Below are 25,330 nucleotides of genomic sequence, written 5' to 3' on the forward strand. Positions count from 1 at the left end.
GCAAAACAAAACAAAATAGAAAAAAAAATAATAAAACACACAAACACACAAGCAGACCCACACGAAGATCGCAACACCGTTTGCAGACTTTTCCCCATCACATACAACATCGGAAGAAAGTGATCGCGAGTGAGATTGCTTTCTCGCTTTAACACAAAGAAGTGGTGCGAGGTGTGACGGAGGGTTGTTAACGATTATGTAAAAGTAGAGAGTGAGCCAGCGCGGCTGGTTGGTGAAAAAGAAATGCCACCCCGTCGTCGTGCGCATCCCTCCTTCTCAACCCTCTCTCTTGGGCAGCTGCAGTGTCTGGGTTGCTTCTCACACCCACCCACTCACCCACCACCGCCTCCCTTGTGGAGAGGGTTTGTGTTGTTTCGCCCGTTTCCATCAGCGGGAGTATCCACCATCTCCACATATTGCTTCCCTCTTCTCCGACGCAATCACTTCCACAATTGATCCGATCACAGCCATGGTTTGTGGTGGCGTAAGATGGCGCACGGCCCCATAAAGAAACACACAGTACACGTAACAACCGTCCCCGCTGGAAAGTGGACCCCCCGTCACCTCTCTCCCCCCGCCTCTCATATCCTAGCGAGATGAAAGTGAAAACCTCTCTATTATCAATGGCAAAAAAAAAAACCGAAGGATGGAATGGAACCTTTCCTTTCGATAGTTGGTCGTCACTAGGTAGATGTTGCAGTAGTTGAGCTTCATCTTGAACACGTATTTCCGCTCCTCGAGATCATCGTCCGTTTCCTTTGGACAGTCATCGGTAGTTTCTGTCATGGTACTGGTGGTGGTGGTGGTCGCCGGAGAACGATTCAATCGGCCAGCCAGAATTGCCGAATCGGTCACCGCAGCAGTAGCGCCGCCATTTGTTGTTGTACTGGAAGGTAGATGGTGGTGGAGGTGGTGGTGCTGGTTAGAGGAGCAGGATGCTGCGCTGCCAGGTAGATCCTGGATTCCATCACCAGCACCCGGAGCAGCGGCCATACCATCACCGGGCTTGGTAATGGTTGTCGTGGCCATGTAGGTCGCGGTCAAGATACGTCGACGTGGAGGCCGTGGAGGTATCACTATCGGGGGCACTATGAACGCGGCACTACTACTGCTACTACTGTTGCTATTGCCACCAGCAGTCGATCCGTCCGGTGCCGTTGCTATGGCGATAGTTCTCGTCCGCATGGTGGTCGTTGCCGTTTCCACACATTTGTCTGCCATTTCCGGATTATAAACTTGTTGAGGGGTGCGCCACTACAAGCCACGACGACTCAATTCACCAAAAACCTCACGGACAATGTAACACCTCCTGACACTTCCCGGTACATTCGACACGCTGCTGCTGGGCCTTTTATGCTGGGAGGATTTAATCAAATCTTCTTCACCTTTTGCGCCTAAATGTAGGCACTGCGCACAGCAAAAGATGATGTTTAACGCGCAGGAAGATCGAAATAGGGCACACAATTACGGGAAAGAACACACACACACAACACTTTGGTGAGAATTAAAATCGGAAGGGATAGATGATACGTTAAAACCAACAAAACATATCACAGCAGTACGCCAAGGAAGGTGTTATCATAAATGCAAACAGGAACGGGTAGAGATAACGCGGGGGATAACGCACACTCTAGGCTATTGGCAATGGATTAACAGGAGCAGATGTTTTGCAACTTTTGGTGGGATGATCACATACACAAACGCACACATGCACGCACTGCTGCTGATACTTTGAAGGGCTAGGAGCCTTGGAACACTGATCGGTAAAACGTAACGTCAAAAACCCAGCACAGCTGCTGGCTCGAAACGTTTGCGCACAAACCCGCACGAACACAGGAAGCAACACAGCTACAAAAGCCGTGTGCGCGGCAGGGGCCAACCGATCGTGTTTGCGCGCGCGCACTACACACCCGGTAGACAACTGTTTCGCGGGAGTCCAACACTCTAGGCTGACACTCTCGACGAACGACTTCAAGATACTGTTGGGGCACTGCAGTTTGTTGTGCAGTGGATCGTCCTACCGCAGAGCTGCTGTTGTGCTCCAACGCACCATTCGGGAGTGTGAGAGTGCGCGCCTTTGGCTTTGGCGGTGGCTCCTCTCCATTTGGCGGGGAGTTGTGTGTGCCTCCCCCACCCCGTATACCATCATCGCCTTCGATGAAGCTTCCAAAACATTTCCACTCTCACCGGGGGTGCGATGGTTTCTCTCGCGTGCGCTTCCCTCGTTTGCTTTCTCGTGCAGCAACGACGGTGGTGGTGATGGCGGCGTGCGAAGCGTGGCGGGCACTATGTTACCGCATTCGATGGCGTCTGACCCCACCCTTTCCAACCGGTGCCCAACACTCCACGCAACGGCTCCACCAGACCAGACCTCTTTCACTTTCACAACGCGCCACAGTCGTCAGCAAAAGGTTGGATTTGGGAATTCAGAAGAAACCCTCCCTTGCTTTCGTATGTCTGCGTCGATGATCTTCCTACTGTACAGGGTGACCAAAGGGACAGACACCCCGTACTTCCGCCTTCCCTTTCAATCGTGCCGTGGATTCAAAAAGGCTAGACAAGCAGATGTGCTACAACACACACTGGTCCACAGATCCATCATTTCATTTTGAAACATTATGTTAAAGGAAGAGATGGAAACTATCAAACAGGACACAAAAGAAGACACCGCGATCTATGTTTCTTCGCGATCATCACATGACGAAAAACAACATACTCGCGCGCCCGACGAAACTGTTGCGGAACAGGAAGTGAGAGTGTTTAATCTATTTCCGGTAAAAGTAAGTCACTTCTCCTGCTGGTTTACCCCATCAATCCCAATTTGGCTAACCTGGAACAGGACATCTCGGGAGGGGGCACTTTACCGATTATTGCACACTACACCCTTTTGCCCATAGCGATCGCCCAGGCGGGGTGTCGTGGTCGGCTGCTAGACACCAGAGTACGCTTCAAAAAGAGAAATGATCAAAAAAGGAGAAAGGAAACACACCAGATCCAGAGCGTTGCACAGCTGCTATGGAGCGGGGACTTGGGCGCTAAAAGAGTCAGCGCAGAAAAAAGCGCCTCAAAAAAAAAACAATGCAAAAAAAGGAAACATTTTTTTCTCTCTTCTTCCTCTTCTCCCCCACCTTTACATCACCTTTACCGTGCCCCACCCCTATCTTCTTCCTATCCGGCGTTTCACCCTTACACAACACACGCGGCGGACTTGGTGCGATCATCCACAGCACCACAAACCCCTCTCGCACGGCAGCAACCGAACAACCATTATGTAAGCGGAGAAATGCGAGGAAAGATAACCAGAAGAAGGTTAAAAACGTGTTATAAGCCGCAGAAATTGGCGAACAACGATAGGCGGCGTCTCCACCTTTTGGCCTTTTGCACAACATAGCTTTCTGCTATAAAACAAACTTTAACTAAAGTGAAGTAATTGCGGTCAAAATTTGCCTTTATTTCATCTATTAGCGCTGTGCAGGTAATATTCAACAAGAACAATTCACAAATTGCTTGGAGTTAATATAAAAACAGCGATTAAACCTTACATAAATTGCCTAATTTGCGCTTGAAGATCAGATGTTTCGAGACTGTTTATGATCCAATTTCATCATAAATGAACACATTTCCAGGCGTTTTCGTGGTAAAAGTTGATCGATGACATTGATTTCTATGCAAAGCTTTCTGATACCACCAATGCATATATATACATCAGTCGAGAAAGCATTTTACAGATCCAATTGTTTTATGCACAAGAACTAGAAAATTAAAAAAAGGCTAGATCTACCTCTAAATATTCCATTTAAACTGAAAAACGATAAAAAAGCTGTTCCAAATTTCCCACTGCGATGCCCTGTGCTTTATGTGACTTATGTCACACACAGAGTGGCGCTGCCGGCAAAATCTGTCCAAAGCAACCGAGGCACGGGATGCCGGAAATTATGTAAAAACCCTCGCGCACGCGTAACAAAAAAAATGGCAACATGCGAAAAACGAAGGCGGTAAAACATTAAACAGCATACGAGTCTTAAGGCGCGTACAAAAGGTATTCATCTATGTCGCGACTATTTTACACCTTTAAAATAGGAAGATGAATGCCTTTGCATAGTAATTGCACATCTTCAGCACACACAAAGGCAGAGCACCGGTGTGAAAATTAGCACTCGATCGGTATTCCAAATCTTATATTACGGAGCTATCCCTTTGAATGATTAGCGGTTGGAAGCGCAGTATGGAGAGATGACAGGGAAAACAAACGTTACCGACAAATTTGTGTCACCATCAGTGATTGTTGTTGGCGCTGAAAACCCAAATTTCATCAACTGGATCAATTAGCAATAAATATAGAAGAATAATCTGAATTTTACATTTGACAAAGTCGGATATTTGCGAAACTTCATTGCAAGTTAGATGGTTTTTAATTAATTCGTGGGAGTGTTGTCCCTTCAGTAAGTTTGTGTACCACCACTAGACTAGACAAAGAAATAAATGTTTCTTTTACTTCATAAATTAGGAGCGTTACGCGAAAACGGCACAGTATTTATGTTGAGTCACTTCGGGTGACAGATGGTACCCGGGAGTGTACGTCTGGAGAGAGGTGCTGTAGCTGTAGCGTGCGAGATGATATCAGATATACAATAAAGTATATTGGCGAGAGGGAGTATCATCATCACCATAATCATCCCTTCACTATCCGCACACCCCGCGTACTAAAGTACGGCGACCGGAAGGAGATCTCGCACGCCCCGCCAGGTTCTCCTACCGTCACAACCGTACACAACAGCACAACCGAAAGAAAGTAGTGAATGTTCGAGTTTTGTTTTTGCCATTTTACTTTCGCTCTCGTTTGCAGCCCCCATCAGAAAAGTAGGGGGGGGGGGGCTCGAATGTATGTGTGTGAGTGAGAGTGTCTGTATTCGGGCACTACCCGCCAGTGACTCCTCTTAGGCAGCCATAGCGGAACAAATCATTCGAGTGAAATTCACTGCGACCGAAGGAAAGTAGTGTGTAAGTGCATCTGGTATGACCTCCCCCCCCCCCAACCCCTCCCGACGACGACGAATGGGGTGGCTACACCATTGCAATGCATTGGCCAACCGAAAGTGAGAGTAACTAACAACAATGGTTTAATGATTGAGGGGAGGTGAGGTGGGACATAACACGGAGGGAAAAGTGTGTATATTTCGCCAGAGAAAGGCAAATATCGATCGGTCACCAACCAACGTCGAAGAAAGTAAGTCAAAATGTGAAGCTGTAATGTGAAGCTTCCAAATGCCATCTGTCCCCCTTGAGATTGCGTTATTTGTAGCTGCTTTGACAGTTAAAGAGAGACTCTCTATCAATAAAGAACATTCTTTATATTTAAAACTCACACAATTTAAAAAAAAAATCTGAAAACGTCTAGAATGTGACTTTTGTACTCTGAAAACCAATAAACTTAAGGAGTAATAAAACTTATACTACTCTTTATAGGGGAAGATATAGTTAACTATGTTTATTCTACTGTTGAGTGAATCTGATTCTGAATGAATCGCAAATACCCCACCTCCTCAGGTCTACAAAGGAACATGATCCACCACTGCTCTGAGGATTCATGAATCTTTTGAGAGTCGACTTCTGATTTGAATGATCAAATTGATTCGCTGAAGATCCATATGAGTGACTTTTCTAAAAAAAATAAACACACCACTAGTTTATTCCCTCTGTGTTCCCTTCCCATAATTACCCTTACAATAGTTAATTCATCGATCACTTACTGTAATCTTAATCCTGCTAGAATGTTGCACTCAGTGTAATTAAAAGGAATGAATCTTTAAACTGAATGAATGAATCATAAACTCAAAAATTTTCAAAGATTAATGAATCATCCAAGAAGTTTGTCCGTTATGTACAAAGAGGTTTACATACCTCATAGTGGTGCATTTTATTGTTCAACATTTTCAACGCACATTAACTGTTAGCTGCTTTCAGTCGAGATGGGAAAATACATCAAACACCAGTGTGGACTGTGCGTAACGAAAATTGAGGCAAGGGTCGGCAAACCTCGTAACACATCAACAACTTGGCAAAATCCGCCAAGTACGATCGTATTGTGTATGCACCACCACCGTCTGGGGGGACACCCTTCTCTCCTTCCTCTGACTTCGCTTCCCTTTATTTTATTAACTCTTCCTCAGTCTCTCATTTAAGCTGACAACCACAATCACACCACAAATCTTATGCACGCACTTTCGTTTCGTGCCTCCGCAAACCTACCTGAGGTTCGCTTACTTTCACGCGCTTTTATGCTGTTGTGTGCATGCGTAACAGCAAAAATAATAAGCAAACAACCACCCACCCACACACACACACACACACACACACACACACACACATCGTTGGATGATAATATGGCGCGATCGTGGGAGGGCATGATCATCGATCTCGATCGCGCACAGGAAGCTCTCTCCGCTACGTTTACATTTGCGTTCAACCTTCAAGCAAATCGCGATTGCGATTGTTGCCGGTATGTGGTTTGCCTTTTCTCTTCCTCCTTTCTATTCGGACCGTTTGATCGACGTTAATCGTGTGGACACAATTTGCAAAAAAAAAAAAAAAAACAGGGGACATAGTGGTTGATTTTTTAAAATGTAATTATACGTTGACATTCGTTTGTGTTACAAAAAAAGCTACTTTCCATCCGTACAGGCTTTATTAACACATCTTCTCGGCCACAGTTCTCGTTGCTAACCGGCCGTGATATTGTTTATCGAGAAAGAAAATAACACCAAAGGGACGTTGTTGTACGTGCCACAGGCATAGTGTAAGACGAGGTACACATGAATGCCGGAAGTGTGGCACGCCGAAAAAAAAAGAAGCATCCGAATTCTTCCTGCAATTCCCAGGGAGGGAAAGAAAAAGCCCTTACACACACCAGACATTCCACTTATGCCCATTTGCCCAGCCCCCGGTCTAAGCAAGCAAGTCGGGTTTTGGACGATTATATCTTTTGCTTCCTATTTTCCACTCACTTGGGAAAGCAACAAACACAGTGCACACACACACACACACATTTCTTTCGTCCGCTTTTCACCACTCACTTTTTACGCCGCGGCGGCGTGGCGTAATTCCGTTAGAAAGTGAACGCAACGAAGAAGGGCAAACGCCACACAGAGAGGCCCGCGCAAATGGCCACCACAAGCAGGCAGAAAACAAGGGCCTATATAGGTGGGAAGTGTGGAAGGAAGAAAAAAACTTCCAACGGCAGCACGATGAGATTGCACGACGGAACCGGAGCATAATTGATGGAAAAGCGCTCAATTCACTACCGGCGGGCTACACAACAACCCTACCACCCTCCTTCTCCTCCTGCTACCTTCTTTGTCCTTGGGCCTGTCTCTCTCTCTCTCTCTCTCTCTCTCTCTCTCTCTTATTCTCCCACAGCATAAAGAGTGTGTTTGTATGTAAAAAAAACGTACGCTATCGCCTAATTTCCCTTCCCTCCCATGCACGTTTTTCCGTCTTCTTATGCGCCGCTTCCTCCGACTGACTTCCGGTGTTTATCATCCAATACAGCAAAGGGAAATGGGGCGACTACCTTTAAATGGTCGTTAAACGAGTGAAATAAGCAATGCTCGATGCTGTACGCATTTTGCGCTTGTAAAAGGTACTTTAGCATATCGCAATACCACATAAATCACATAGATAGAGAGAGAGAGAGAGAGAGAGAGAGAGAGAGAGAGAGAGGCGAAAATGCAACACAATGCTTCATTTGGAGGAAAATAAAACGCAACAGAGCAGAGCGCGGTGCGCAACCCTATTATCGCTTACCTTAATAAAGTGTTACCAGCGTCGTGTATCGCAGTTTCAAGTCAAAACAAACTAACCGAAAACGGCACAGAAGCCCGTCCCCGTTGTGAAGCGGCGAACCACTTAGATTAGGGTAACTAGTTGAATAAACATATTCTCCCTTGCGAGGCACGGCGCACTCATGCTCAGAACAAGACGAGAACAAGCCCAAAGCGGGCGGTCAACGGCTTCTTGGTTTGCGCGAAGTCGTCACTGGCCCGATCCGGCCATCCGGGGGTCGATGTCCGCCTTATGGATGCGCGCGTGCTGCGGACCGATGAGCACACACCAACACCGCGCACAGAAGGTGTTTTCAAGTATTCTGTTCGCGTACATGCCTTCCGCAATTTCAGGCGCAACACACCACCCCATGATCCCCATCGAAACCGTGTGTGGATGCGCAAAACCCTTACCCGACACACCCCAACTACGCTCCCCCTCGCTTTACGTGATAGAAAACCAAAGGAAGAATTTATTAAAATTGGTTCCATCAAATATCATTTCATTTCGCAACCTGTTTTCAAAATGTGTTCACGAAGGCAAGGAAAAGAAATGAGGTTGTGGAAGTAGAATGAAGCGCGGATCGAAAACCATCCACCAAGTGAGGATGAGGTTAAAGAACGCGGGAAAAGTGTGAAAATGGATACGTATTTCCTTCACATTTAACTATCACCACACAGTGTTTGACCGTTCTTTTCGGATGTGCTTCGCTACACCTTTTTGCACTACACCACACCATTTTCGCCCCCGATGTGTTTCACATCGTGTGCCCACCATCGCATCCATCGCATCCATTTGCTCGATTGGAGTAGAATTTAATGTTTCTCCGGTTCGTTGTTAACCTCAATGAGGTAAGGGGATCGATGACCCACCCACCCACTCCGAAAAGGGTAGAAGAGAACATTTTGTCCAAAAGGTGCAACACTTAAGTCTACACCATCATTAATGTGGCTTGTTCGAAAATAAGTACCAATAGAAAACACCCGAGACATGTATGTTTAAGGGGCGAAGCACAGAATTAACAATAGATACAATTAATGTAAAAGCAACAGTGATTGTGGTTGTAAACTAGCCTCAATTATTTAGCGCAAATTCGTAAACAAGGATTGATATTGATCTAGATGTTGTTAATGATCTCTGCACACCAAGATCTTCAACCAGATCTTAGATCTTCTTAAGTAAAACAGTTGTTATTCTCTATTACAGCAGCATATAGCAACAAGTAGTCGGTCGGACAATAGTTGGAAACAGTTGAAGAATTTTTGTTCAAACCAGTGGATTGTGACGGTAATTGGAGAATACCTCGCAGAGAAACACTTAATAACAACACGAATGTTGTGGTTAAAATTTAATTAATTGTTATGTAACATGTTGTTCTGCTGTTGTATTTATTCTAAATCAAATCAAAATGATCAATGACACATGTATTTCACACATACAATTAAACGCATATCATGCATATTCGTTGTAAAGTAGACAACGTATAAGATCGATCAAACACAGACATGATAATGAACCGAATATGCATAAGACACAGGCGTTGTATCCACAAACTCTGCTCCTCCTCTGGCCATAGAAGTGCATCCAATACCCTGCAGTGCCTTCCCTCCACCGCAGCCGGAGTCACAACGCGATGGAACGTTATCGACAGGAACACTTCACCAACAGCTCTCATCGACACGGCACGACAGAGAGCTTATGCATATTTACCCACTCGATGGTGGTGTGCAGCATAAAGTACCCCAGCACACACCAAACGCAACAGCAGCAGCAGGTTCATAAAACTAATCGAATGCCAACGGGGACACACACACAAACCCCGCCACATCGTCACATTAGGAGAGAAGAATGTGTTTGTTTGTGGAGCGAACCGAGCGCGAGCAAAGATGAAAGAGAGTGGCGAGTCAGCACCTAGCAGCAGCAGCAGCAGCAGCACACTCGCGGAGTATAGAACGAACTGACCTTGAACTCGGGTGCAAACAACGGGGTGGACGCTACCCTTCCGTCACCGCGGACACACACCCCATCTCGCCCGGGGCGTCGTTCTTCCAACTCCGGCACAAACCGGACGGCGTTCCGTAGGGTTATACATCCGCAGGAGTTCCGCAACACAAATCCCACATGATCGAAAGGTGAACACTCGTGGTGGTTTTGTGAAGCGTTCACGATGCACTATCAATACATCCCATCACACAATTATGTGAAGCGGTTCACCTGCAGCGAGTGTTGGTGGATGATGCATTTTTCACAAAACACTTGCCGTATAATCCGATTTGAAAACACCACACCCTTGTAGAAAGAAGATGCTCAGGAGTAAGTTCACACCAACACCCGGAATACCTTTTTTTCAGGACTTCAATCGGGACTATTTAATTATTGGAATGTGAAGGAAGATAAGAGATTTGGACCGGTCATGGTTGTGTGTTGTGGAGGATGAAGCAGTCATGATTTTTGCTTTGAAAGATCCTTTATAAATAACAAGAAAACAAATCTACCAACGAAGATGATGATGATGATGGCCATCGACCTCAACGTAAAAGCAGATTCTCCCCCGGTCGCTCTCTCACGCGGTACCGAGCGCATGTCTTGGCCCCAAACCCCGTAAAGACCACAACGCCCCGTGTAGAAAAGAAGCAACCTTCATAAATGATGGTTTCTTTCGACCGTAGCGCGCGCTTCGATGAAGATTACGTTAGAACTTTCTTTACGCTTCTTCCCTGCTCTGCGCGTGTGGAGTGCGCGCGCCCACCGCCCGTTCTTTTCTTAAGCGTCCTCTCCATGCGTGTATCTCGCCACGGGGCCATGAATCGATATATATATATATATATATACATATACGTACATACACATAACTTAGCACCGGTGGTATAAAAAGGTTCATTCTGATCTCGTTCGCGCTGTTGCCTTTCCCTTCCCTTTATAACACAGTTGATTCGTTTGTTTCGTGCCGTTACCTTCATTCCTACCAACCAGAAAACGGAGTTGTGTCGTCTTTCTCTGCTTTACTCCGTGTCAATAACCCGGCGACATTTTCATATTCTTTCGCGGTTTTATCACCTTCTCTGCGCCAATGGTGGCACGGGGTGCCGGTTGTTTTGCGACTTCGAGTTGTGGAGGCTCAAATTCGGCGATAGTGACTGCCAACGAAAACCAATACGAAAACGGCCACTCTCGAATGTCTTTGCAAACAAAACGGAATTCCGAAGAAGCTTGTAACACGCAAAACATAAAACTAGAAGTAGAACTTCACTCAAAAATGAAATTAAAAATGGTCAGAAATTAAAAACCATTTCATAAATGATGGCATTGTAAATCTGGCTGCGGCTGCCGTGTCGTGTGTATTTGGCTGTTCGTGATGTATATATCACACCATTCGGTTACATTACGACATTAAAACATTGATTCATACGCGTAAAGGGCCGGTTGTTGTTGTTTGTGGCTTTTCTTCGCTTCCCATCTGGCTTTCGAATTGAAGGCCATGAACTCTCCGTTATCTCCCCCTCTTGCTCGCTCTTTTTCACACTCTGTCTTTTTTGTTCGAGCCCAGCCCCATCCATCTCCCGTTTGCTGGAGCATATGGCTCCAACCGGTCCGAAGGGAGCAGGGAAAAGCAGATCCCTTTGGTTTGCGCTCCCAAGGGCAAATGCGAGAGACGTTTGAAAAGAAAGACACATTACCCGTAGCATCGCGCCTTGTAGAACATGTACAGATCGATTTTTAATACGTGTTTAGCCCTCTCGCAGACAGTTTGCCAAGTGGCCATTTGAAGTGCTTTAGTTTTGTGTGCTTAAGCCGACTTTGTCACGGCTCCGAAAGCAATACAAAGTCAAGCGTAAAGTGGTTGTGTATCATGGTGATTAACGCTACTAGCTTTGGTCGAACAGAACAAAAACAGTTGGTAATGCATGTCTCCGACAATTCGTCCGATCCGGGTTCAACTCCCAACCCAAAACACAATAACAGTCAGTAGCAGGCCAAACAGGAGTGCATTATTTTTTGGCTTAAATTATATTTATAACATTGTGTGTTCCAAGTGATATGTATTGCTCTTACCTTTAAGGAAACCCCGAAAACCGCAGAAAAAAACTATTTGAAAGTAACGTCTATCCGCGTACATTTTTGAAGGGCGTCGTCTTTTGCCACAAATAATTTCATTCGTTGTAACGAATTTTTGGCAAAACCTTCATGCTGGAGCTTTCATTAGGGGCCCCCCTCCACAGGCTCGTAATGGACGATGGAGAAACAAATCATAATAATAAATAATCGATGGTAACTGTATCGTACCGACGTAGACACACGGGGGTCTCATCGTCGTCTGCACATCATCATACCGGCGCGTAAAGTAAATGGTCACCTTCAGCAAACGCGGGTTGAACGAGGGTCACAACACCACTACCGCCAACATTTGAGAAAAAAAGAGACCAGAACCACTTCACAAACGGCACACTCAGTAGCAGTGCGACAAGTGTCGACAAGGATACTCAGAGGACAAATGCATGGAGGATTCGATTGGAAATCGGATTCGTCCTTCGCCGTTGGACACGTTGTGTATTCCGCCGCGAGTCAAGGGTAGCGTATGCAGCCGTACTTGAAAATATGCTTCCTCCTTCGTAACACAGGACAGGTTCTTGAATTGAAATACAATGTAACCTCAAATGCACTGAAACACAGTTGCAATACTTCCAAAACAATACACATAAAACTTGAAACAGCAAACTCATAACCTTTTTTTGTATCAGCGCACACTTAAAGCTTTGTAAAGCTAAAACTTTAGCTCGCAAAAACACATAAATCAAACAAAATATTAGTAAAAAAAAAAAAACAAACCCATATTTCTCATACTTGACCCTCCATATCTTTTGAAGGGCGTTACACTGTGTCCGCGGTTGTGCATCAAGCTCTAATCGTTTTTTAATGAAGGTCAAATTTGGCAACGAACGAAGGGGGAAAAAACCGAAATAAAACCGACAGTATTATCATCGCATCGCTAATCAATTACGGCGGGGCCCGAGAAGATGGATGTGATTGCGAGCAGCACAGCAACACGCGCATTGCGCAATAGAGAAAAGGGGGCTATTTCGGTGGATGAACTTTCGATGTAGTTTCAGCATCGAAGAAAGAAAACGATAGAAGAATAATTATGTATGCCCATAATTCCCTGAGGTTCGCTTTTTCGGGGGAAATTTCAGACACTGTTTGAGTTAAACAAAATTCAATCACAATTCCACGTGCATCAGTGTGTCTTTATCGAATAAAATAAATAGCATCCTGAGAATGTAGAACACCTAGAAAAACAGCAACATGAGAGATAAATTTCATCTGGTTCCTTTCATCTCTGAAGCCAATATAAAGTTCTACCGTACATGGAAAGGAGACCCAATATCCTCGAAGTCATCCACCGGGGCCAGACACACCGAAGAAGAACACCAGTGCTCTCTAGCAGCAAACCGAACTCGGACCGGCGGCGGCGGCTATGGTCGGTGGTTCAAGAACCTCTCGGCCTTGAACGTGTCGAGCGATCTTCCCCAGCAGCAGCAGCAGCACCGGCAGGCTCTGCGCTCTGTAGCAGTAGCACATGAATCGTTCCTCACACCGAGAGGCCAGGGCGCTTCTGACTGTGGCGATTCTTTCCTCGCGGGTCGCTCGCTTCAACCATCCTACACACAGCCGCAAAGGCAAACCAAAACTCACGAAACGAGTCCCACACACATCGTTCCGTTCTTTGGAGGGCACACCAAACAGGCGTGCACCGCCACACAGCCCCGTGTGTGCTCGAACTCAATTATCTCGTTGTTACATTCTATCGGATTTTCTTTTGGCGTCCCGAAGCAACGGCCCGTTTGAAGAAGGAATCTTTCTCTCCGCTTCAACACCGGGGGGGTTATAGCATAACGATCCGGAAACATTACTTGATGCATGGCTTATCCTTTGGAAAGGTTTTCATCACATTTATATGCATGGTCTGAAAGCGTTGGGGCCAACAGCACGCGAAGTGAATGGATGGAGCAAGTATATAATACGATTGCGCTTGCACAGGCTTGTTATAATCGTAAATCCCAGTGGAGTTTTGTGAGTTGGGGGGTAGCCCCAATAAATAAAATATGATGTGCGCTACATATTCTAATGCCGTTAATGGAGTTAAAGAGTTCATCCAGATATGCTTTATGCTTTTCTATCTCTATCTCTCTCTTCCATCTTCAGCACTGCCGGGTTAACCTTCGCTGTTGAAACTAGATTGCAACCGAAGACGCGCGTAATGGTGTGACAGTATGCGAATTGCCTGCAACATTCGGGCTATGAGGACATTCGCTTGGGAAGTCGGCAAGCACAACACGTATTCTATGCGTTTCGTGGCCCAACCTCGAGCCACCAAACGATCGTCCGGGAACACAGTTCAATGAATCACCTTGAGAGAATGCTGCCACACAGCGCAAACAGCAGCAGCAGTCGACGACTTCACCGACCGCGAAAAGAGAAGAAAGGTGAACAAGTATCGCAAGAGGGTGCGCACCCTACCGCCAAGAGGGAGGGGGGGTGCACCGGATGGGGAGGTTTAGTTCTATAGTTAGTTGGCCCGTTGAAGGGCGCACACACAGACACGTCGGGACCTCAGCTCAACCTCCCCATGGCAAATGCCCAGGTGGAAGAGGCACACGATGGGACGAATACAAAGCCCGACCGAACGGAACACACAAGCATCGCTTTTTATTCTATACATTTTCCGCTCGATTTTCTTCCCTCTTCAACATATGCGTACATACCCCCGCGCACAACGGGAGCAGAGAGAGAGAGAGAGGGAGAAAAACCCCGGACAAAGTGAAATCAATGGATGATCCTACTAACCTTCCCAGGGGAATGAACAAAACTGACTGGGCTTTCCCTACAATAATATTCGGGACGACGAACTCATCATGCGTCACACACCGCAGCAAAGCAGAACGACCTCCACACCACACCAACCAGCCACAGGGCGCGTTACAAATGGAGCAACATTGAGGAGAAGGACACAACACCATCACGTCCCCCATCGAAGCGTATTCAAAACGATAGCATGACAAACCAAAAAAGCCAGCAAGCACACATCATTCGATGGGAAAAGTTAATGTGTCACACTATAGCTCATAAATGGTTCTATGCTAAGGGAAAGGGAAAGAGCAACATAAAAAACCAACGCCTCCTTTTCCCACTGATCATACTCGACCGCGCTACTAGCAGGAACCGCGCGCTCACGAGTTGTCTGACACACGGGGGGGAACTGGACACGCATAATTTTCCAACTCAGTAAAAAGGGGTAGTACCCCAACACGCAAAACGTTCCGGGGAAGAATTTGTCTCTACAAATAGAACCGTACCAACAAACTATTACCACACGGCGGAGACGCGCAACGCGATCACCACCAACTATCGATTAAGGGATGAGAAGGGTAGTGTACACACTGCCAAAAAAGCACATACTTTACTAGTTATCGTGCACGAGACACCACCCCCAGCACCAAGAGAAATCCCACTTTCAACTACTTTCTCTCCATCGTACCGCCATCGCTCACCTTCGGAAAGTGAGTGTGGAAATCAGCATTACGGTGGTGTGGTGGTTTCAATGCGTGATTTAGCGGAGAAGTTTCTTGGCCAACCGGCAAATTTCTATGGTTTGAAACAACGAAACGAGCATGATACTACAGATAATGGAAGGTGGAAAAAGGTTACTACACCTCCATAGCTCTATTGATCCTTGGATCGCGTATTGGACCACTGACTAATGGAGGCCAAGAGCGCTTCTACACTATATTTAGTAAAAATATGTAGAGAGAGGAAAATAAGTAAAAGCATGTACAGTTATTATCCGTTCTAGCCGAATCCATCGGCAGAACACAACACGGAGCTAATCAAAAAGTTTAAATGTCTCCAATGTCTGAATGCAACACTATTGCAAACGGACGATGAGTGTTTGGACGGGGGGACTTACGTTTCATGTAGAAGAAGCACACATAATTTATGCTCGTCTGCCACCCCACCCCTTCAGTCGCACCGCGTTCGGTCGGTACGTAGTCCGGTTGTCATAGTCGCGCGCTGGGGTCATTGCTCGTGTGTAACGGATTGTTGTGGAGGGTTGCCCAGAATTAGATCAATGGAAGTGGGTTGGAGCCGGAACAAAGTGTGGCATAGTGTGATAATAAGTTGGATCGCGTTCTATGCTCGCAATGATGGGGATCCTATTACATTAGTGTTCTGGTAGTCAGTTTTGGGTGCAAGATGATTGGCTTTTATTATTACGTAAAATCAGTACCCATTAATGTCACTAGGCACACAGTTCTAGTTGTTAATGGATGCAGTTGCATCTCACAGTATTAATTGTGTAAAATAACTTTAGTTCTAGTGTTCGTTTTAGGGTCACTAAACTGTTTTATCTACACTGGCTCTCTCTTCCTCTCTCTTTATTACTCACACCCTCCCTCCTTTCCGTCTCTTTGGCTTTATCAATCGCACAAGTAATAAAAAAGCACACGGCGACGACGGTGTGCTATAATGCCTTTTCAGGGTCCTTCCGCAACAGAAGTTTAATGTTCTGCTTGAGAAGGTTAGAGAGTCACCCCGTACACCTGGAGACCTGTATCTCAAGGTACACACACACACACACATGAATGATTCCATCAGCAGCACACGGAGAGCACAATGCAATCGCTATGTTCATAAAATGGGGAAAAAGTCAAGATCAAATGTATGTGTGTGTGTGTGTGTAATGAAAAGCAAAAAGTGCGTTCAAGATCAAATCAAGAGTGCGTCCAGTATCAAATAATGAAGGTTTTTTTCCGATGGCTGTGGAAACTCTTTACTGAATTTTTATAACGAACATTTAACGGCTGTCTCGCACGGCTGTTTAGAATAATATATCTGAATCTTTCGAATATGAATAGGCATCTTCAGTGTGTAGTCATTCGAATCAGGAATCGACCCTCCAAAGGTAGACGAATCCAAAGAACAGATGGCCCTTGGAGATCTAACAGAACAGAATGGAATAGGGGCCCGTAAAAATAGAGCTTCAGATTCGTTCTCTTAGTTCAAACATTTGAGTCATGTTCGTGTCCGTTTGTCTGATATTTGTCCTGAGAACTACCTCAAGGGTAATGCAGCAGTAATTCCCTTTTAAAACGTAGCATTGAGTCAAAGTATTCATAGAAGTCCTCTGTAATAAATTAATGAAATATCGATCGAGAAGCGAACAATACGCCCACGGTCTTGAGGGATTTTCACCACATCCCATGAATTTTCATTTGTTCTGTCCAATACTCGAGATACCTCATATTTTAACTTCAGAAAAGTTGACTACTAACCTGAGTGTAACACCAATTTTCCGCCACCGGTGTGTTGACTTCCGGCAGCGGGGGCGAGGGCACCCTACTGTTTGCCATGGTGCTACTGGACGAGTGCAGGTTCGATGTAACTCTAGCAGTTTGACCTGCCGGACAGTCACTAACTACCGGCAATCTGGAAAAAGAGAGAAAATAACATGAAATGCATTAAAGTAAAACTTCGATGTAAAGAGATGGAGACCGCAATCATTGTTTATCAATGTTTGGAAGCGCAAATGAAGCATCTTCCGAAACCAAATGGACCTAGAAAGAGGGTTTGAAATGTTAATTGAACGATAGTGTACCTCACAGTGTAATAGCTAAGCCAGTTCGTCTCCTCGGAAGTCATCTGACCAGCGACGCAAGGATCACCACCGGAACCGGAATCGAACCCGACATGTGAAAATTCCCTTCGCACCCAAATGTACTAAAGCGTGGGGGGGTTGGGTTGTTTTACTGGAGAATTCTTTATTTTCCTACACAACACCCACACTAAACTGGTTGGAAAAGCTCTAATTACTATTTTCAAGTAAGCTTCTCTCGTTCCACGACTACCGGACGTTTGAGTTGGAGATAATTTTTCGGTCACAACGGCAATCGCAAAGAGGATACGTCTGTCAGACTGGGCCGGCACACGGAGATAACTGTTGGCCGTGGATCTCCCGATTTTTGTATATTCTTTGACACACTGGTGTCAGCACAATTTGTTCAAAATCAAAATTAGATAATGCAGATTCACCACAACGGGGGCGACGATTTTAGGTCGTCTTTACTGAACAATCACAATAATCGATTTTAAAACACACTGCGCCACTAACGCTTGCTGATAACATTTTTTGTTATGCGAATGAGCGATGAACTAGGGGAAAAAATACAGGAAAATAAGATTACACAATTAGCTAACTGTGGCCCAACAATTATAGCCTTCCTTCCAGCAACACCTGCGTCAATGGCTACTTTTTGATTCATTTATGTGCATTTGAGCATGGTTTTTCCTTTCAACAAAGTAACCAACGATTCGCCGACAAACACAAATACATACACGCCTGTAACTTCACGAATCCTTCAACCGCACACTACCTAACCAAGGATACATCATCCGTCATATGTTATTATACACGAGATGGGTGTATTTTTGTGCTTGTTATTTTCGAAATTGGTTTTATAGCCTTGTTTCACGGTTACTCTCTCACACACGCAAACGCATACTGTGCACAGTTTGTTTCGCAATTGCTTTTTCAATTTTCTCGCACAAACATGTGGTGTGTGACATTACAAGCACACATTTTAACACACTTGGCTTGATGGTGCTTATCTTGGATGCTATCAAATAATAACCACGTCAATTCACCTTTTTTAGGGGACACAAAAGTAAGTACTGTGCAAAATTTTATAACATTTCACCACATACACACGCACTCAATTCACGTCTGCTTACATCTTCTCTAAACCGTTTCATTTGCTTCAATTTCGCGAATGGTTGTTTGATGGATCAGAATTCCCTTTACTCGGAACACCACTTTGAAACATTTTTCACCGCTCTAGAGTGATGTTTAATCAAATGGCACGTACATTTGCGTAATCTATCCAGTACACTATGGTGTTAGCGATGTGAAAAAAGAATTGCAAAGGTATAAACTGGATTTAGAAAAAAAGACAGTCCGAAGAATTTGTTCTCGCCCTTTCCGGTGACCCCAGTGGTCATGTTCCGCGAATCAATGTTGACGACATGTTGAACTAATGTCAAATTTAGATATGAATTTTCCTACTTCATTCCGTTTGCTCGCTCACTCACTTGCTTTCTCACTCATACTCTCGCTTACTCAACGAGCAATCTAACACCCTTCGCAGGGTGTGAGTTGATTTCCTTTCGCAGCACAATTTTTCCCCAGGAAAAATATTCGTAAAACGGAATTAAGCAAACGTGTGCTTTAGTGTTGTAAAAACCAATCGACGAGTTATATTACTTGCAAAGAAAGGATATCACAAACACCTCTATCGTGTGTCACGAACTCTGAACTTCTCCGTACATAGAGCGAGCGAACGAGATAGATAGCGCAGGAGAAAGAATCCCAAGAATGATTTCAATATTATAATCTATTGGAATGTACCACAACCATCCGTTATCACTGATTTGTTTTAACGCTCAACAATAGCAACATATTTCGATATTTCCGTAATTGCAGTTAAAACACATTTCAAGGTTCAATAAGTTATGTACAGAATTCCGCGAAACGCACACAACACTGTTTCCGATTCTCGGCACCTCAGTTTCGTGCCGTTTCATTCGACGATCCCCAAAGCCAAGAGAGAAAGCAAACGATGAAGGATAGAAAGAGCACCAGCAACCCAATGAGTGCGCATCTATTAGATAGTGAGAGCGAGAAAGAAAGAGAGAGCGAGCGAGCGACTGAGAGCGAAGAAGAACGAGAAAGCTTGAACATTTCCGATTCACACACAGTTGCAAATAAAAAAACTGGGAGAAAACTGTCAATTTGACATACAAAAGAGAGCAGAGAAAAGGGGAACAACAGCCACCACCTTTCCTTTCGGTTGCTGAGTCCTTAAACAAAAAAAAACACGAGAGAAACCAAATTTCGCACACCATAAGGTTTCAAAACGAATCACACTCTCGCACGCACACACACACCAGTTACAAACGCACACAGCAGTCGAGACACAATCATCCTTCCATAAACACATCAATCGGTATGACTTTTCGAGAGGGCGATGTAACACAAAATGGTTTCTAACGATGTCAAATTGCATGGGGCAGGACGACACACACAAAAAAGCAGGAAACACACTCTGAGGACGAGGTTGTCCCCTCTTTGCGAGGACGCAGCACGGGTGGCAGGGTCTCGGGCGGAAACGTTGATTAACGGGGCTCTCTTTATCTTTTGTTTGCTTCATTTTGCACGGATTCTTATTCACACTGGATTATCCAACGAAAAGCTACACGCTGCACTCGAAATCGAATGCGTCAGAGTAAGACACACTGCTCCCTTTTGCACACATAACAGTAGCATCTTCACATTGTTCATCTGTGTATGTTTCAGACTTGCCCATTTAGCATAGAAGGACTTAATTTAAAGAACATTACGCATCAAAAGCACTAGCCACAGAAACTCTGGAAATGCAATGAACAAGCACCTTTTAACTGCACAGATCACGCACGCACGTCACACATATCGTAAAAAGCAGGCCGAACCAGGGAGGAATGCGCTGGTGGAATGGCGACGAAACGAAACCGCACCGAAACCGAACGAGAATGGACCCAGGCGGACAAGTCACAGCCACTGGCCGTCGTCGAAAACAGCGATACGCACACGCTCGTTAACACTTTGCGAATGAGAACCCAGCACCAGCGACCGTGCTCGCAGACCTATCCTTCTCACGGGCACCATCTGCTACAATGGGTGTGAGCGAGCGAGCCAGTGCGCACGCTTGCTGAGAGAGCAAACACAGCGACTAACGAGCGAGCGAGTGCTTCCCCTATACCAACACAACGACAGCACCGCACACACCGAGCCGTTCCGTTCTGTTCTATACGCATTTTTTCATGATCGAAATTCCACGTTTTACTACACTTTGCCGTTTACTACTGGCACTACTACTATTATTAAGGCGCTCTATTCTGTTATCATTGCACGGGCAAAAACCTTCTATTGCCTTCTCGCTCGGCCCCATCATGGTCGCCTGTGGTTGTGCGCTCTTGAACTCTCCGAGACTCATCTGTTCCGCAGTGTTAGCCATCTCGCAGGGGCCACCTCGTACGAGCCGAATGTCGTGGCGCACGTTGAACTGCTGTCAACTGGCATTTGCTTTTTTTTGCTGTTGCTTCTTCTAAGTTACTCCTAGCAGAAGAGCACCGACAAAGGACAAGTTTCGGTGCCGCTTTTGTTGCTACCTTCAAGGTTGGGCGATAGAATTCCTTCTGCCACTGTCCCTAAGCGTACAAAGGATCGGAACCGAGCAATAAGCAGCTGTTACGGAGTTTTTGATTCTGAATGCTCCGTGAAAAATGCGATTTCTGCACAAATCATGATTATTTAATTAAATTTCGTCAGAGCTGTCAAAGTTCGAAAAGCCATTGACCTATCGTTGCCTGCGTGTCCTTATTTCCCAGTGCGCGCTGTTTTCAAGGTAAAGCTACGGCGTGACCTTGGCTTACGACACGCGGTCCATAAGCCTCCATTCTGCTGGTCCGTATCATGCGACCACTAAATCAAACAATGCACCCCACATCATCGCACACCCTATTTCCCCACACGGTCCGTTATCTAAATGCGTAAATAAATTACATTCTAATAACTTTCCGATACACAAACTCCCCCGCTCCCGCACGATGGTTCGCTCCACGGAGCAAAGTGTCACCCGCACTCTAGTGGAGCACAACCACTCGAACGGTGCTCGGTGTTGTGGGGAGCAAACGGTGCTACAGTGTTTGTGAACCTCCCCAGTTTATTGTTCTAAGGTCGTTCAGTAACACAGCATAAAACTTTATCTACCACGAAGAACGAGGGGAATAAATGCGCGAAGGGGCGGCGACGGCGAGGAATATATTAGCTGTACGATGATCTCCAAAACGTCCAACGGCGGCAATGAAATAATTTTAGATGGATGACGGCGATGATGGTCCGCAGCGTTGGTGTAGTTTGGCAGAAAAACCGATCGATTGTCAACCAACAAAAAACCTTGTAAAGGAACAGTAAATAGCGTTCGATTTGATTGTTGTTCCATTAAAAAAAAAGAAACACTACTCCCGTGTCCCTTCCATTCTGGCAGGGGAGGTCAATGTTGTAAATTCTGTTCAATTACCATGCAAACGAGAGACGCGACCAGCGCGTTCTTGCATTTCATCTCGTTTTTACACTTCACCGCGAGTGAAATACTCGAGCACCGTTCGATCCGATGCGTGTGAGCAGGACAACGTACAGGCGCCATTGCAAGACGCGTAAGCGAGACCGAGTGCGGAACCTGAATGTTGAAGGACGGAAGTGAACGCGAGAACACGAGAGTGAGCGCACACACCTTGGAAAATGCGATCACTCTTCCAAGTGAGCGAAACAAGAAAAAAAAAAACACTCTTCGCTCGCTGTTTTGGGGCGAGAGAGAACCACATTGAACGCGCGTGAGAGAGAGTGAGCGAGAGAGAGTACGGTGCGAAGAGTACGAAAAGCAAACGGCAGCTAACAAGTGGATCGAAGGCTGGCTGCCGCTGCTGCTGCTGCTACTGGTTGGCATGACGATGACGTTGGAAGTGTCAGCGAACGGCAAACCTTGGGGATAAGGGCAGCGAACGACCCGTGCGAAACGGCAAACGGTATGGACCGGGTGGTACCGTCACACAACGCACCAGAGGCTGACATCATGAGCACTTCTTCACCTACTCACCTCCTCTCTAACCATTGTACACTACGCGCTTCATCCTTCACGCAAAACAGGAGAATTTCGATGGATTTCCTGTGGTTAGAAAACAATCAGTACTTTGGGCAATAGTGCCCTGATAAGTAGATCCCTACTTTCAGATAACGTCTCAAGTAACTCTACCAGCGATGCTCCAGACTGTAAGCTGAGCTCTCCATTTTCAAAGAGTCCTCTGGTGTGTGTTTTTGTGCGGTTCTTTCAAAGCCAAAGCTTTAGAAATGATTATGAATGCGAAAATCCAACCGATTGATAAGGCACACCCCCGCGTTCCTGTCGCCTATCCCGCAACAACTTCCCTCATCATCACTACCCTTGCTGTCTCTATCCAGACTCCGCCGTCTAAATCTTCAAATAAACATAGAGACGACCTTCAAGCAGCGAATTCGGCTGTTTCGTGCAAACACGGCAACCTATACGTGTCCATAATTTCCCAGACAAATTCTACTTCTGCTTCTTGTTAGTACGAAGTCGCGGACACCGCCTAATGTTTGTGCTTCTTGCCTTCCCCTGTTGCTCAGATAGGCGCAGAGCGTAAGGACAGTGAAGTTTGTTACTGCCACATGCATGTTGGCGCACTCACGGTCATCTCGTTTTTTTTGTGCCCCCGTTCCGTTTATCACTGGCGTTTGTTGAAACTTGTTGTGGATCTGCGACAACAACCAATGCCTAACGCACACACGCAGATATACGCAGTGTTCCCTCTGGAGGAGCGGAGTGGGGCAAGAAGGGTGTGCGTCTTCGCGAGGTCGAGAGGACAACAAACGGATCGAAGGACGTCGTGCGCACCCGAAAACGCTGCAACGTTGGCAAGCATAGACGCGAACTGTATTCTACGCAACGGTGCCATCTTCTGCGTCATCTAACAGACGCAATGGCAGAGCTAAGTAGGCGCCGCTGTATCTACAGTGCGGACAGAACATAACGTAGCAGAAGCGATAATTGTTGGGACAGGTGTTACTCTGTTGTTTTGATGCTTTATGACACGACAGGCAACCATTTTTAATAAAATCATGTTGTCTATCACATATTTGCAATATTACATATACATATTTTGAAAACCCAGCTTGATTTACCACACTTTAAGCGCAAACTAAAGCGTTAACATGACGTTTTGTCTTTTTGAGATTATTAGGCATCGTTCGATAGCAGAACAAAATGTCTTCACGTGGAACCATTTCATCACCCTTGAGAATATTCAAAAAAGGTATAAAAACTCTGTTCGTCAGAACTGTTTTCCTGGTTTGCCTATTCGGCTATTTGCATGATTCTCACATTAAAAATTGTGCTTCATCCGTCAATATTGCTATCTTTTTGGTGCCCATGTTTGCATGGCTGGGTTTCCTCACATCACACCCAGAAAGAAATCCCAAGGTTAGGGGAGTTTTGTTTTTTGGCCAACAGAGTTGCGCAAGTACACGGCATGTATGGATGACAATTTATAGCGACAGTGAAATTTGAAGAAACCATTCGACACAACGAGCATTGTTATTGTGTGCATTATTTCGAGGTTATCAAATTTTCGCGAAATCAGTGTCCAATTTGACATCAGCGACATTACTGGAAAATAATCAGTAACATGCATTTTGTGGTTATCAAAATGTGTTATGTCTTCCAATTGTGTACTGCCACGCATTTCGAGTTGATTTTGAGCGAAAGAATAACCTCAAATTACTAACAGTCTCGAGAGATTCTAAGGAATAATGTACGCCTTAGACGCCTTAAACGTCTTAAACCATCTTAGACGTTAGATGATTGCTCACCTTCTAGCGTGAAATGGTAAATGCATTCAGTGGGTTGTGTGAAAATAATCGATAACAACACATAATGCAACACCCCTTAAACAACTAGTTCGGTCAACTTTAAACAGCTGCTGCCAACGGTAGATTAATCATTTATTTTCATTTTTAAATCTTCGTGCCAGCTGCTTCTCCAAGGCCGGGAGACCATGCTCTAGGCAATGCTTCCAGCAGGGGGCAATTGTTAATCACCCTCTAAAAGGCGATGACAACATTGCCGTGTAAATGATTGTTGTCATTCTATGTACTGCACCCGGGATGGATTACTTCAAACGGAAGTTCGAGTTGATATGTCGGCAGCAATACAGGAAGGGCGGACAAGCAAAGTTGTGATTTGCAAAGCAATTTTGTAGGGAGCAAATGTAGAGTATTAGTCTGGTTTCTTTGTATGTATTAGGAGTTGTTTCCATAAACTAACCCTCTAAAGTCAACACTGTACACTGGGGAGAAGCACACAGAAAATTTTCCGATTGGCTTTGTTTTGTGTGGAATTGAAAAGAATCACGAATCGAATCGCCCTTTCGATTTGTGCATATCTATTTTTTTCCTGTTTAGTTGTCGTGCAAACAAAACTCTACAAGGGTGTGTGTGTGTGTGTGAGGGAAAAAGAAGTGCAAACTAAACGTACCCCCTCGCTATATCACTACCGTACACACAGTGTGCAGCAATGGCACAATAGAAAGCCCTGTTCTCCCTGGATGCACGAATGCGTTTCATCAGTGCGTGGGAAATATCAACTTTCCATCCGCCGATGAAGATGACGCGCGTCTCGTTGACGTTCGAATCACCCTCAACCGGATTCACTCATTGGCAGTAGGCAGCGTTATGCCCTCACAACATAAAACATACCGACCCGCACCGAAGCCGAACCGAAGCGGAAGGGGTTCGGGTCAAAGTAAAAGGTAGCCAATTTGCAGGAAGGGATGCAGGCATAAA

At 45.5% G+C, this 25,330-nt stretch overlaps 1 protein-coding gene across 5 annotated transcripts in view; it reads right to left on the minus strand.

The window, feature by feature from the left end:
• LOC128299331 (protein roadkill) overlaps positions 1–25,330 on the minus strand; it is an 80,127-nt gene that overhangs the window by 9,712 nt on the left and 45,085 nt on the right. For 3 of the 5 annotated variants that reach the window (XM_053035258.1, XM_053035257.1, XM_053035256.1), the window contains exon 3: positions 17,151–17,304. In XM_053035258.1, the coding sequence (XP_052891218.1) occupies positions 17,151–17,304 (154 nt within the window). Of the gene's footprint in view, positions 1–17,150; positions 17,305–17,473; positions 18,028–20,321; positions 20,459–25,330 lie in introns of those variants that run through there. The other 2 variants (XM_053035255.1, XM_053035254.1) reach the window with 1 other exon arrangement.

The sequence above is a fragment of the Anopheles moucheti genome, chromosome 2 (assembly GCF_943734755.1).
Source record: "Anopheles moucheti chromosome 2, idAnoMoucSN_F20_07, whole genome shotgun sequence".
NCBI lineage: Eukaryota > Metazoa > Arthropoda > Insecta > Diptera > Culicidae > Anopheles > Anopheles moucheti.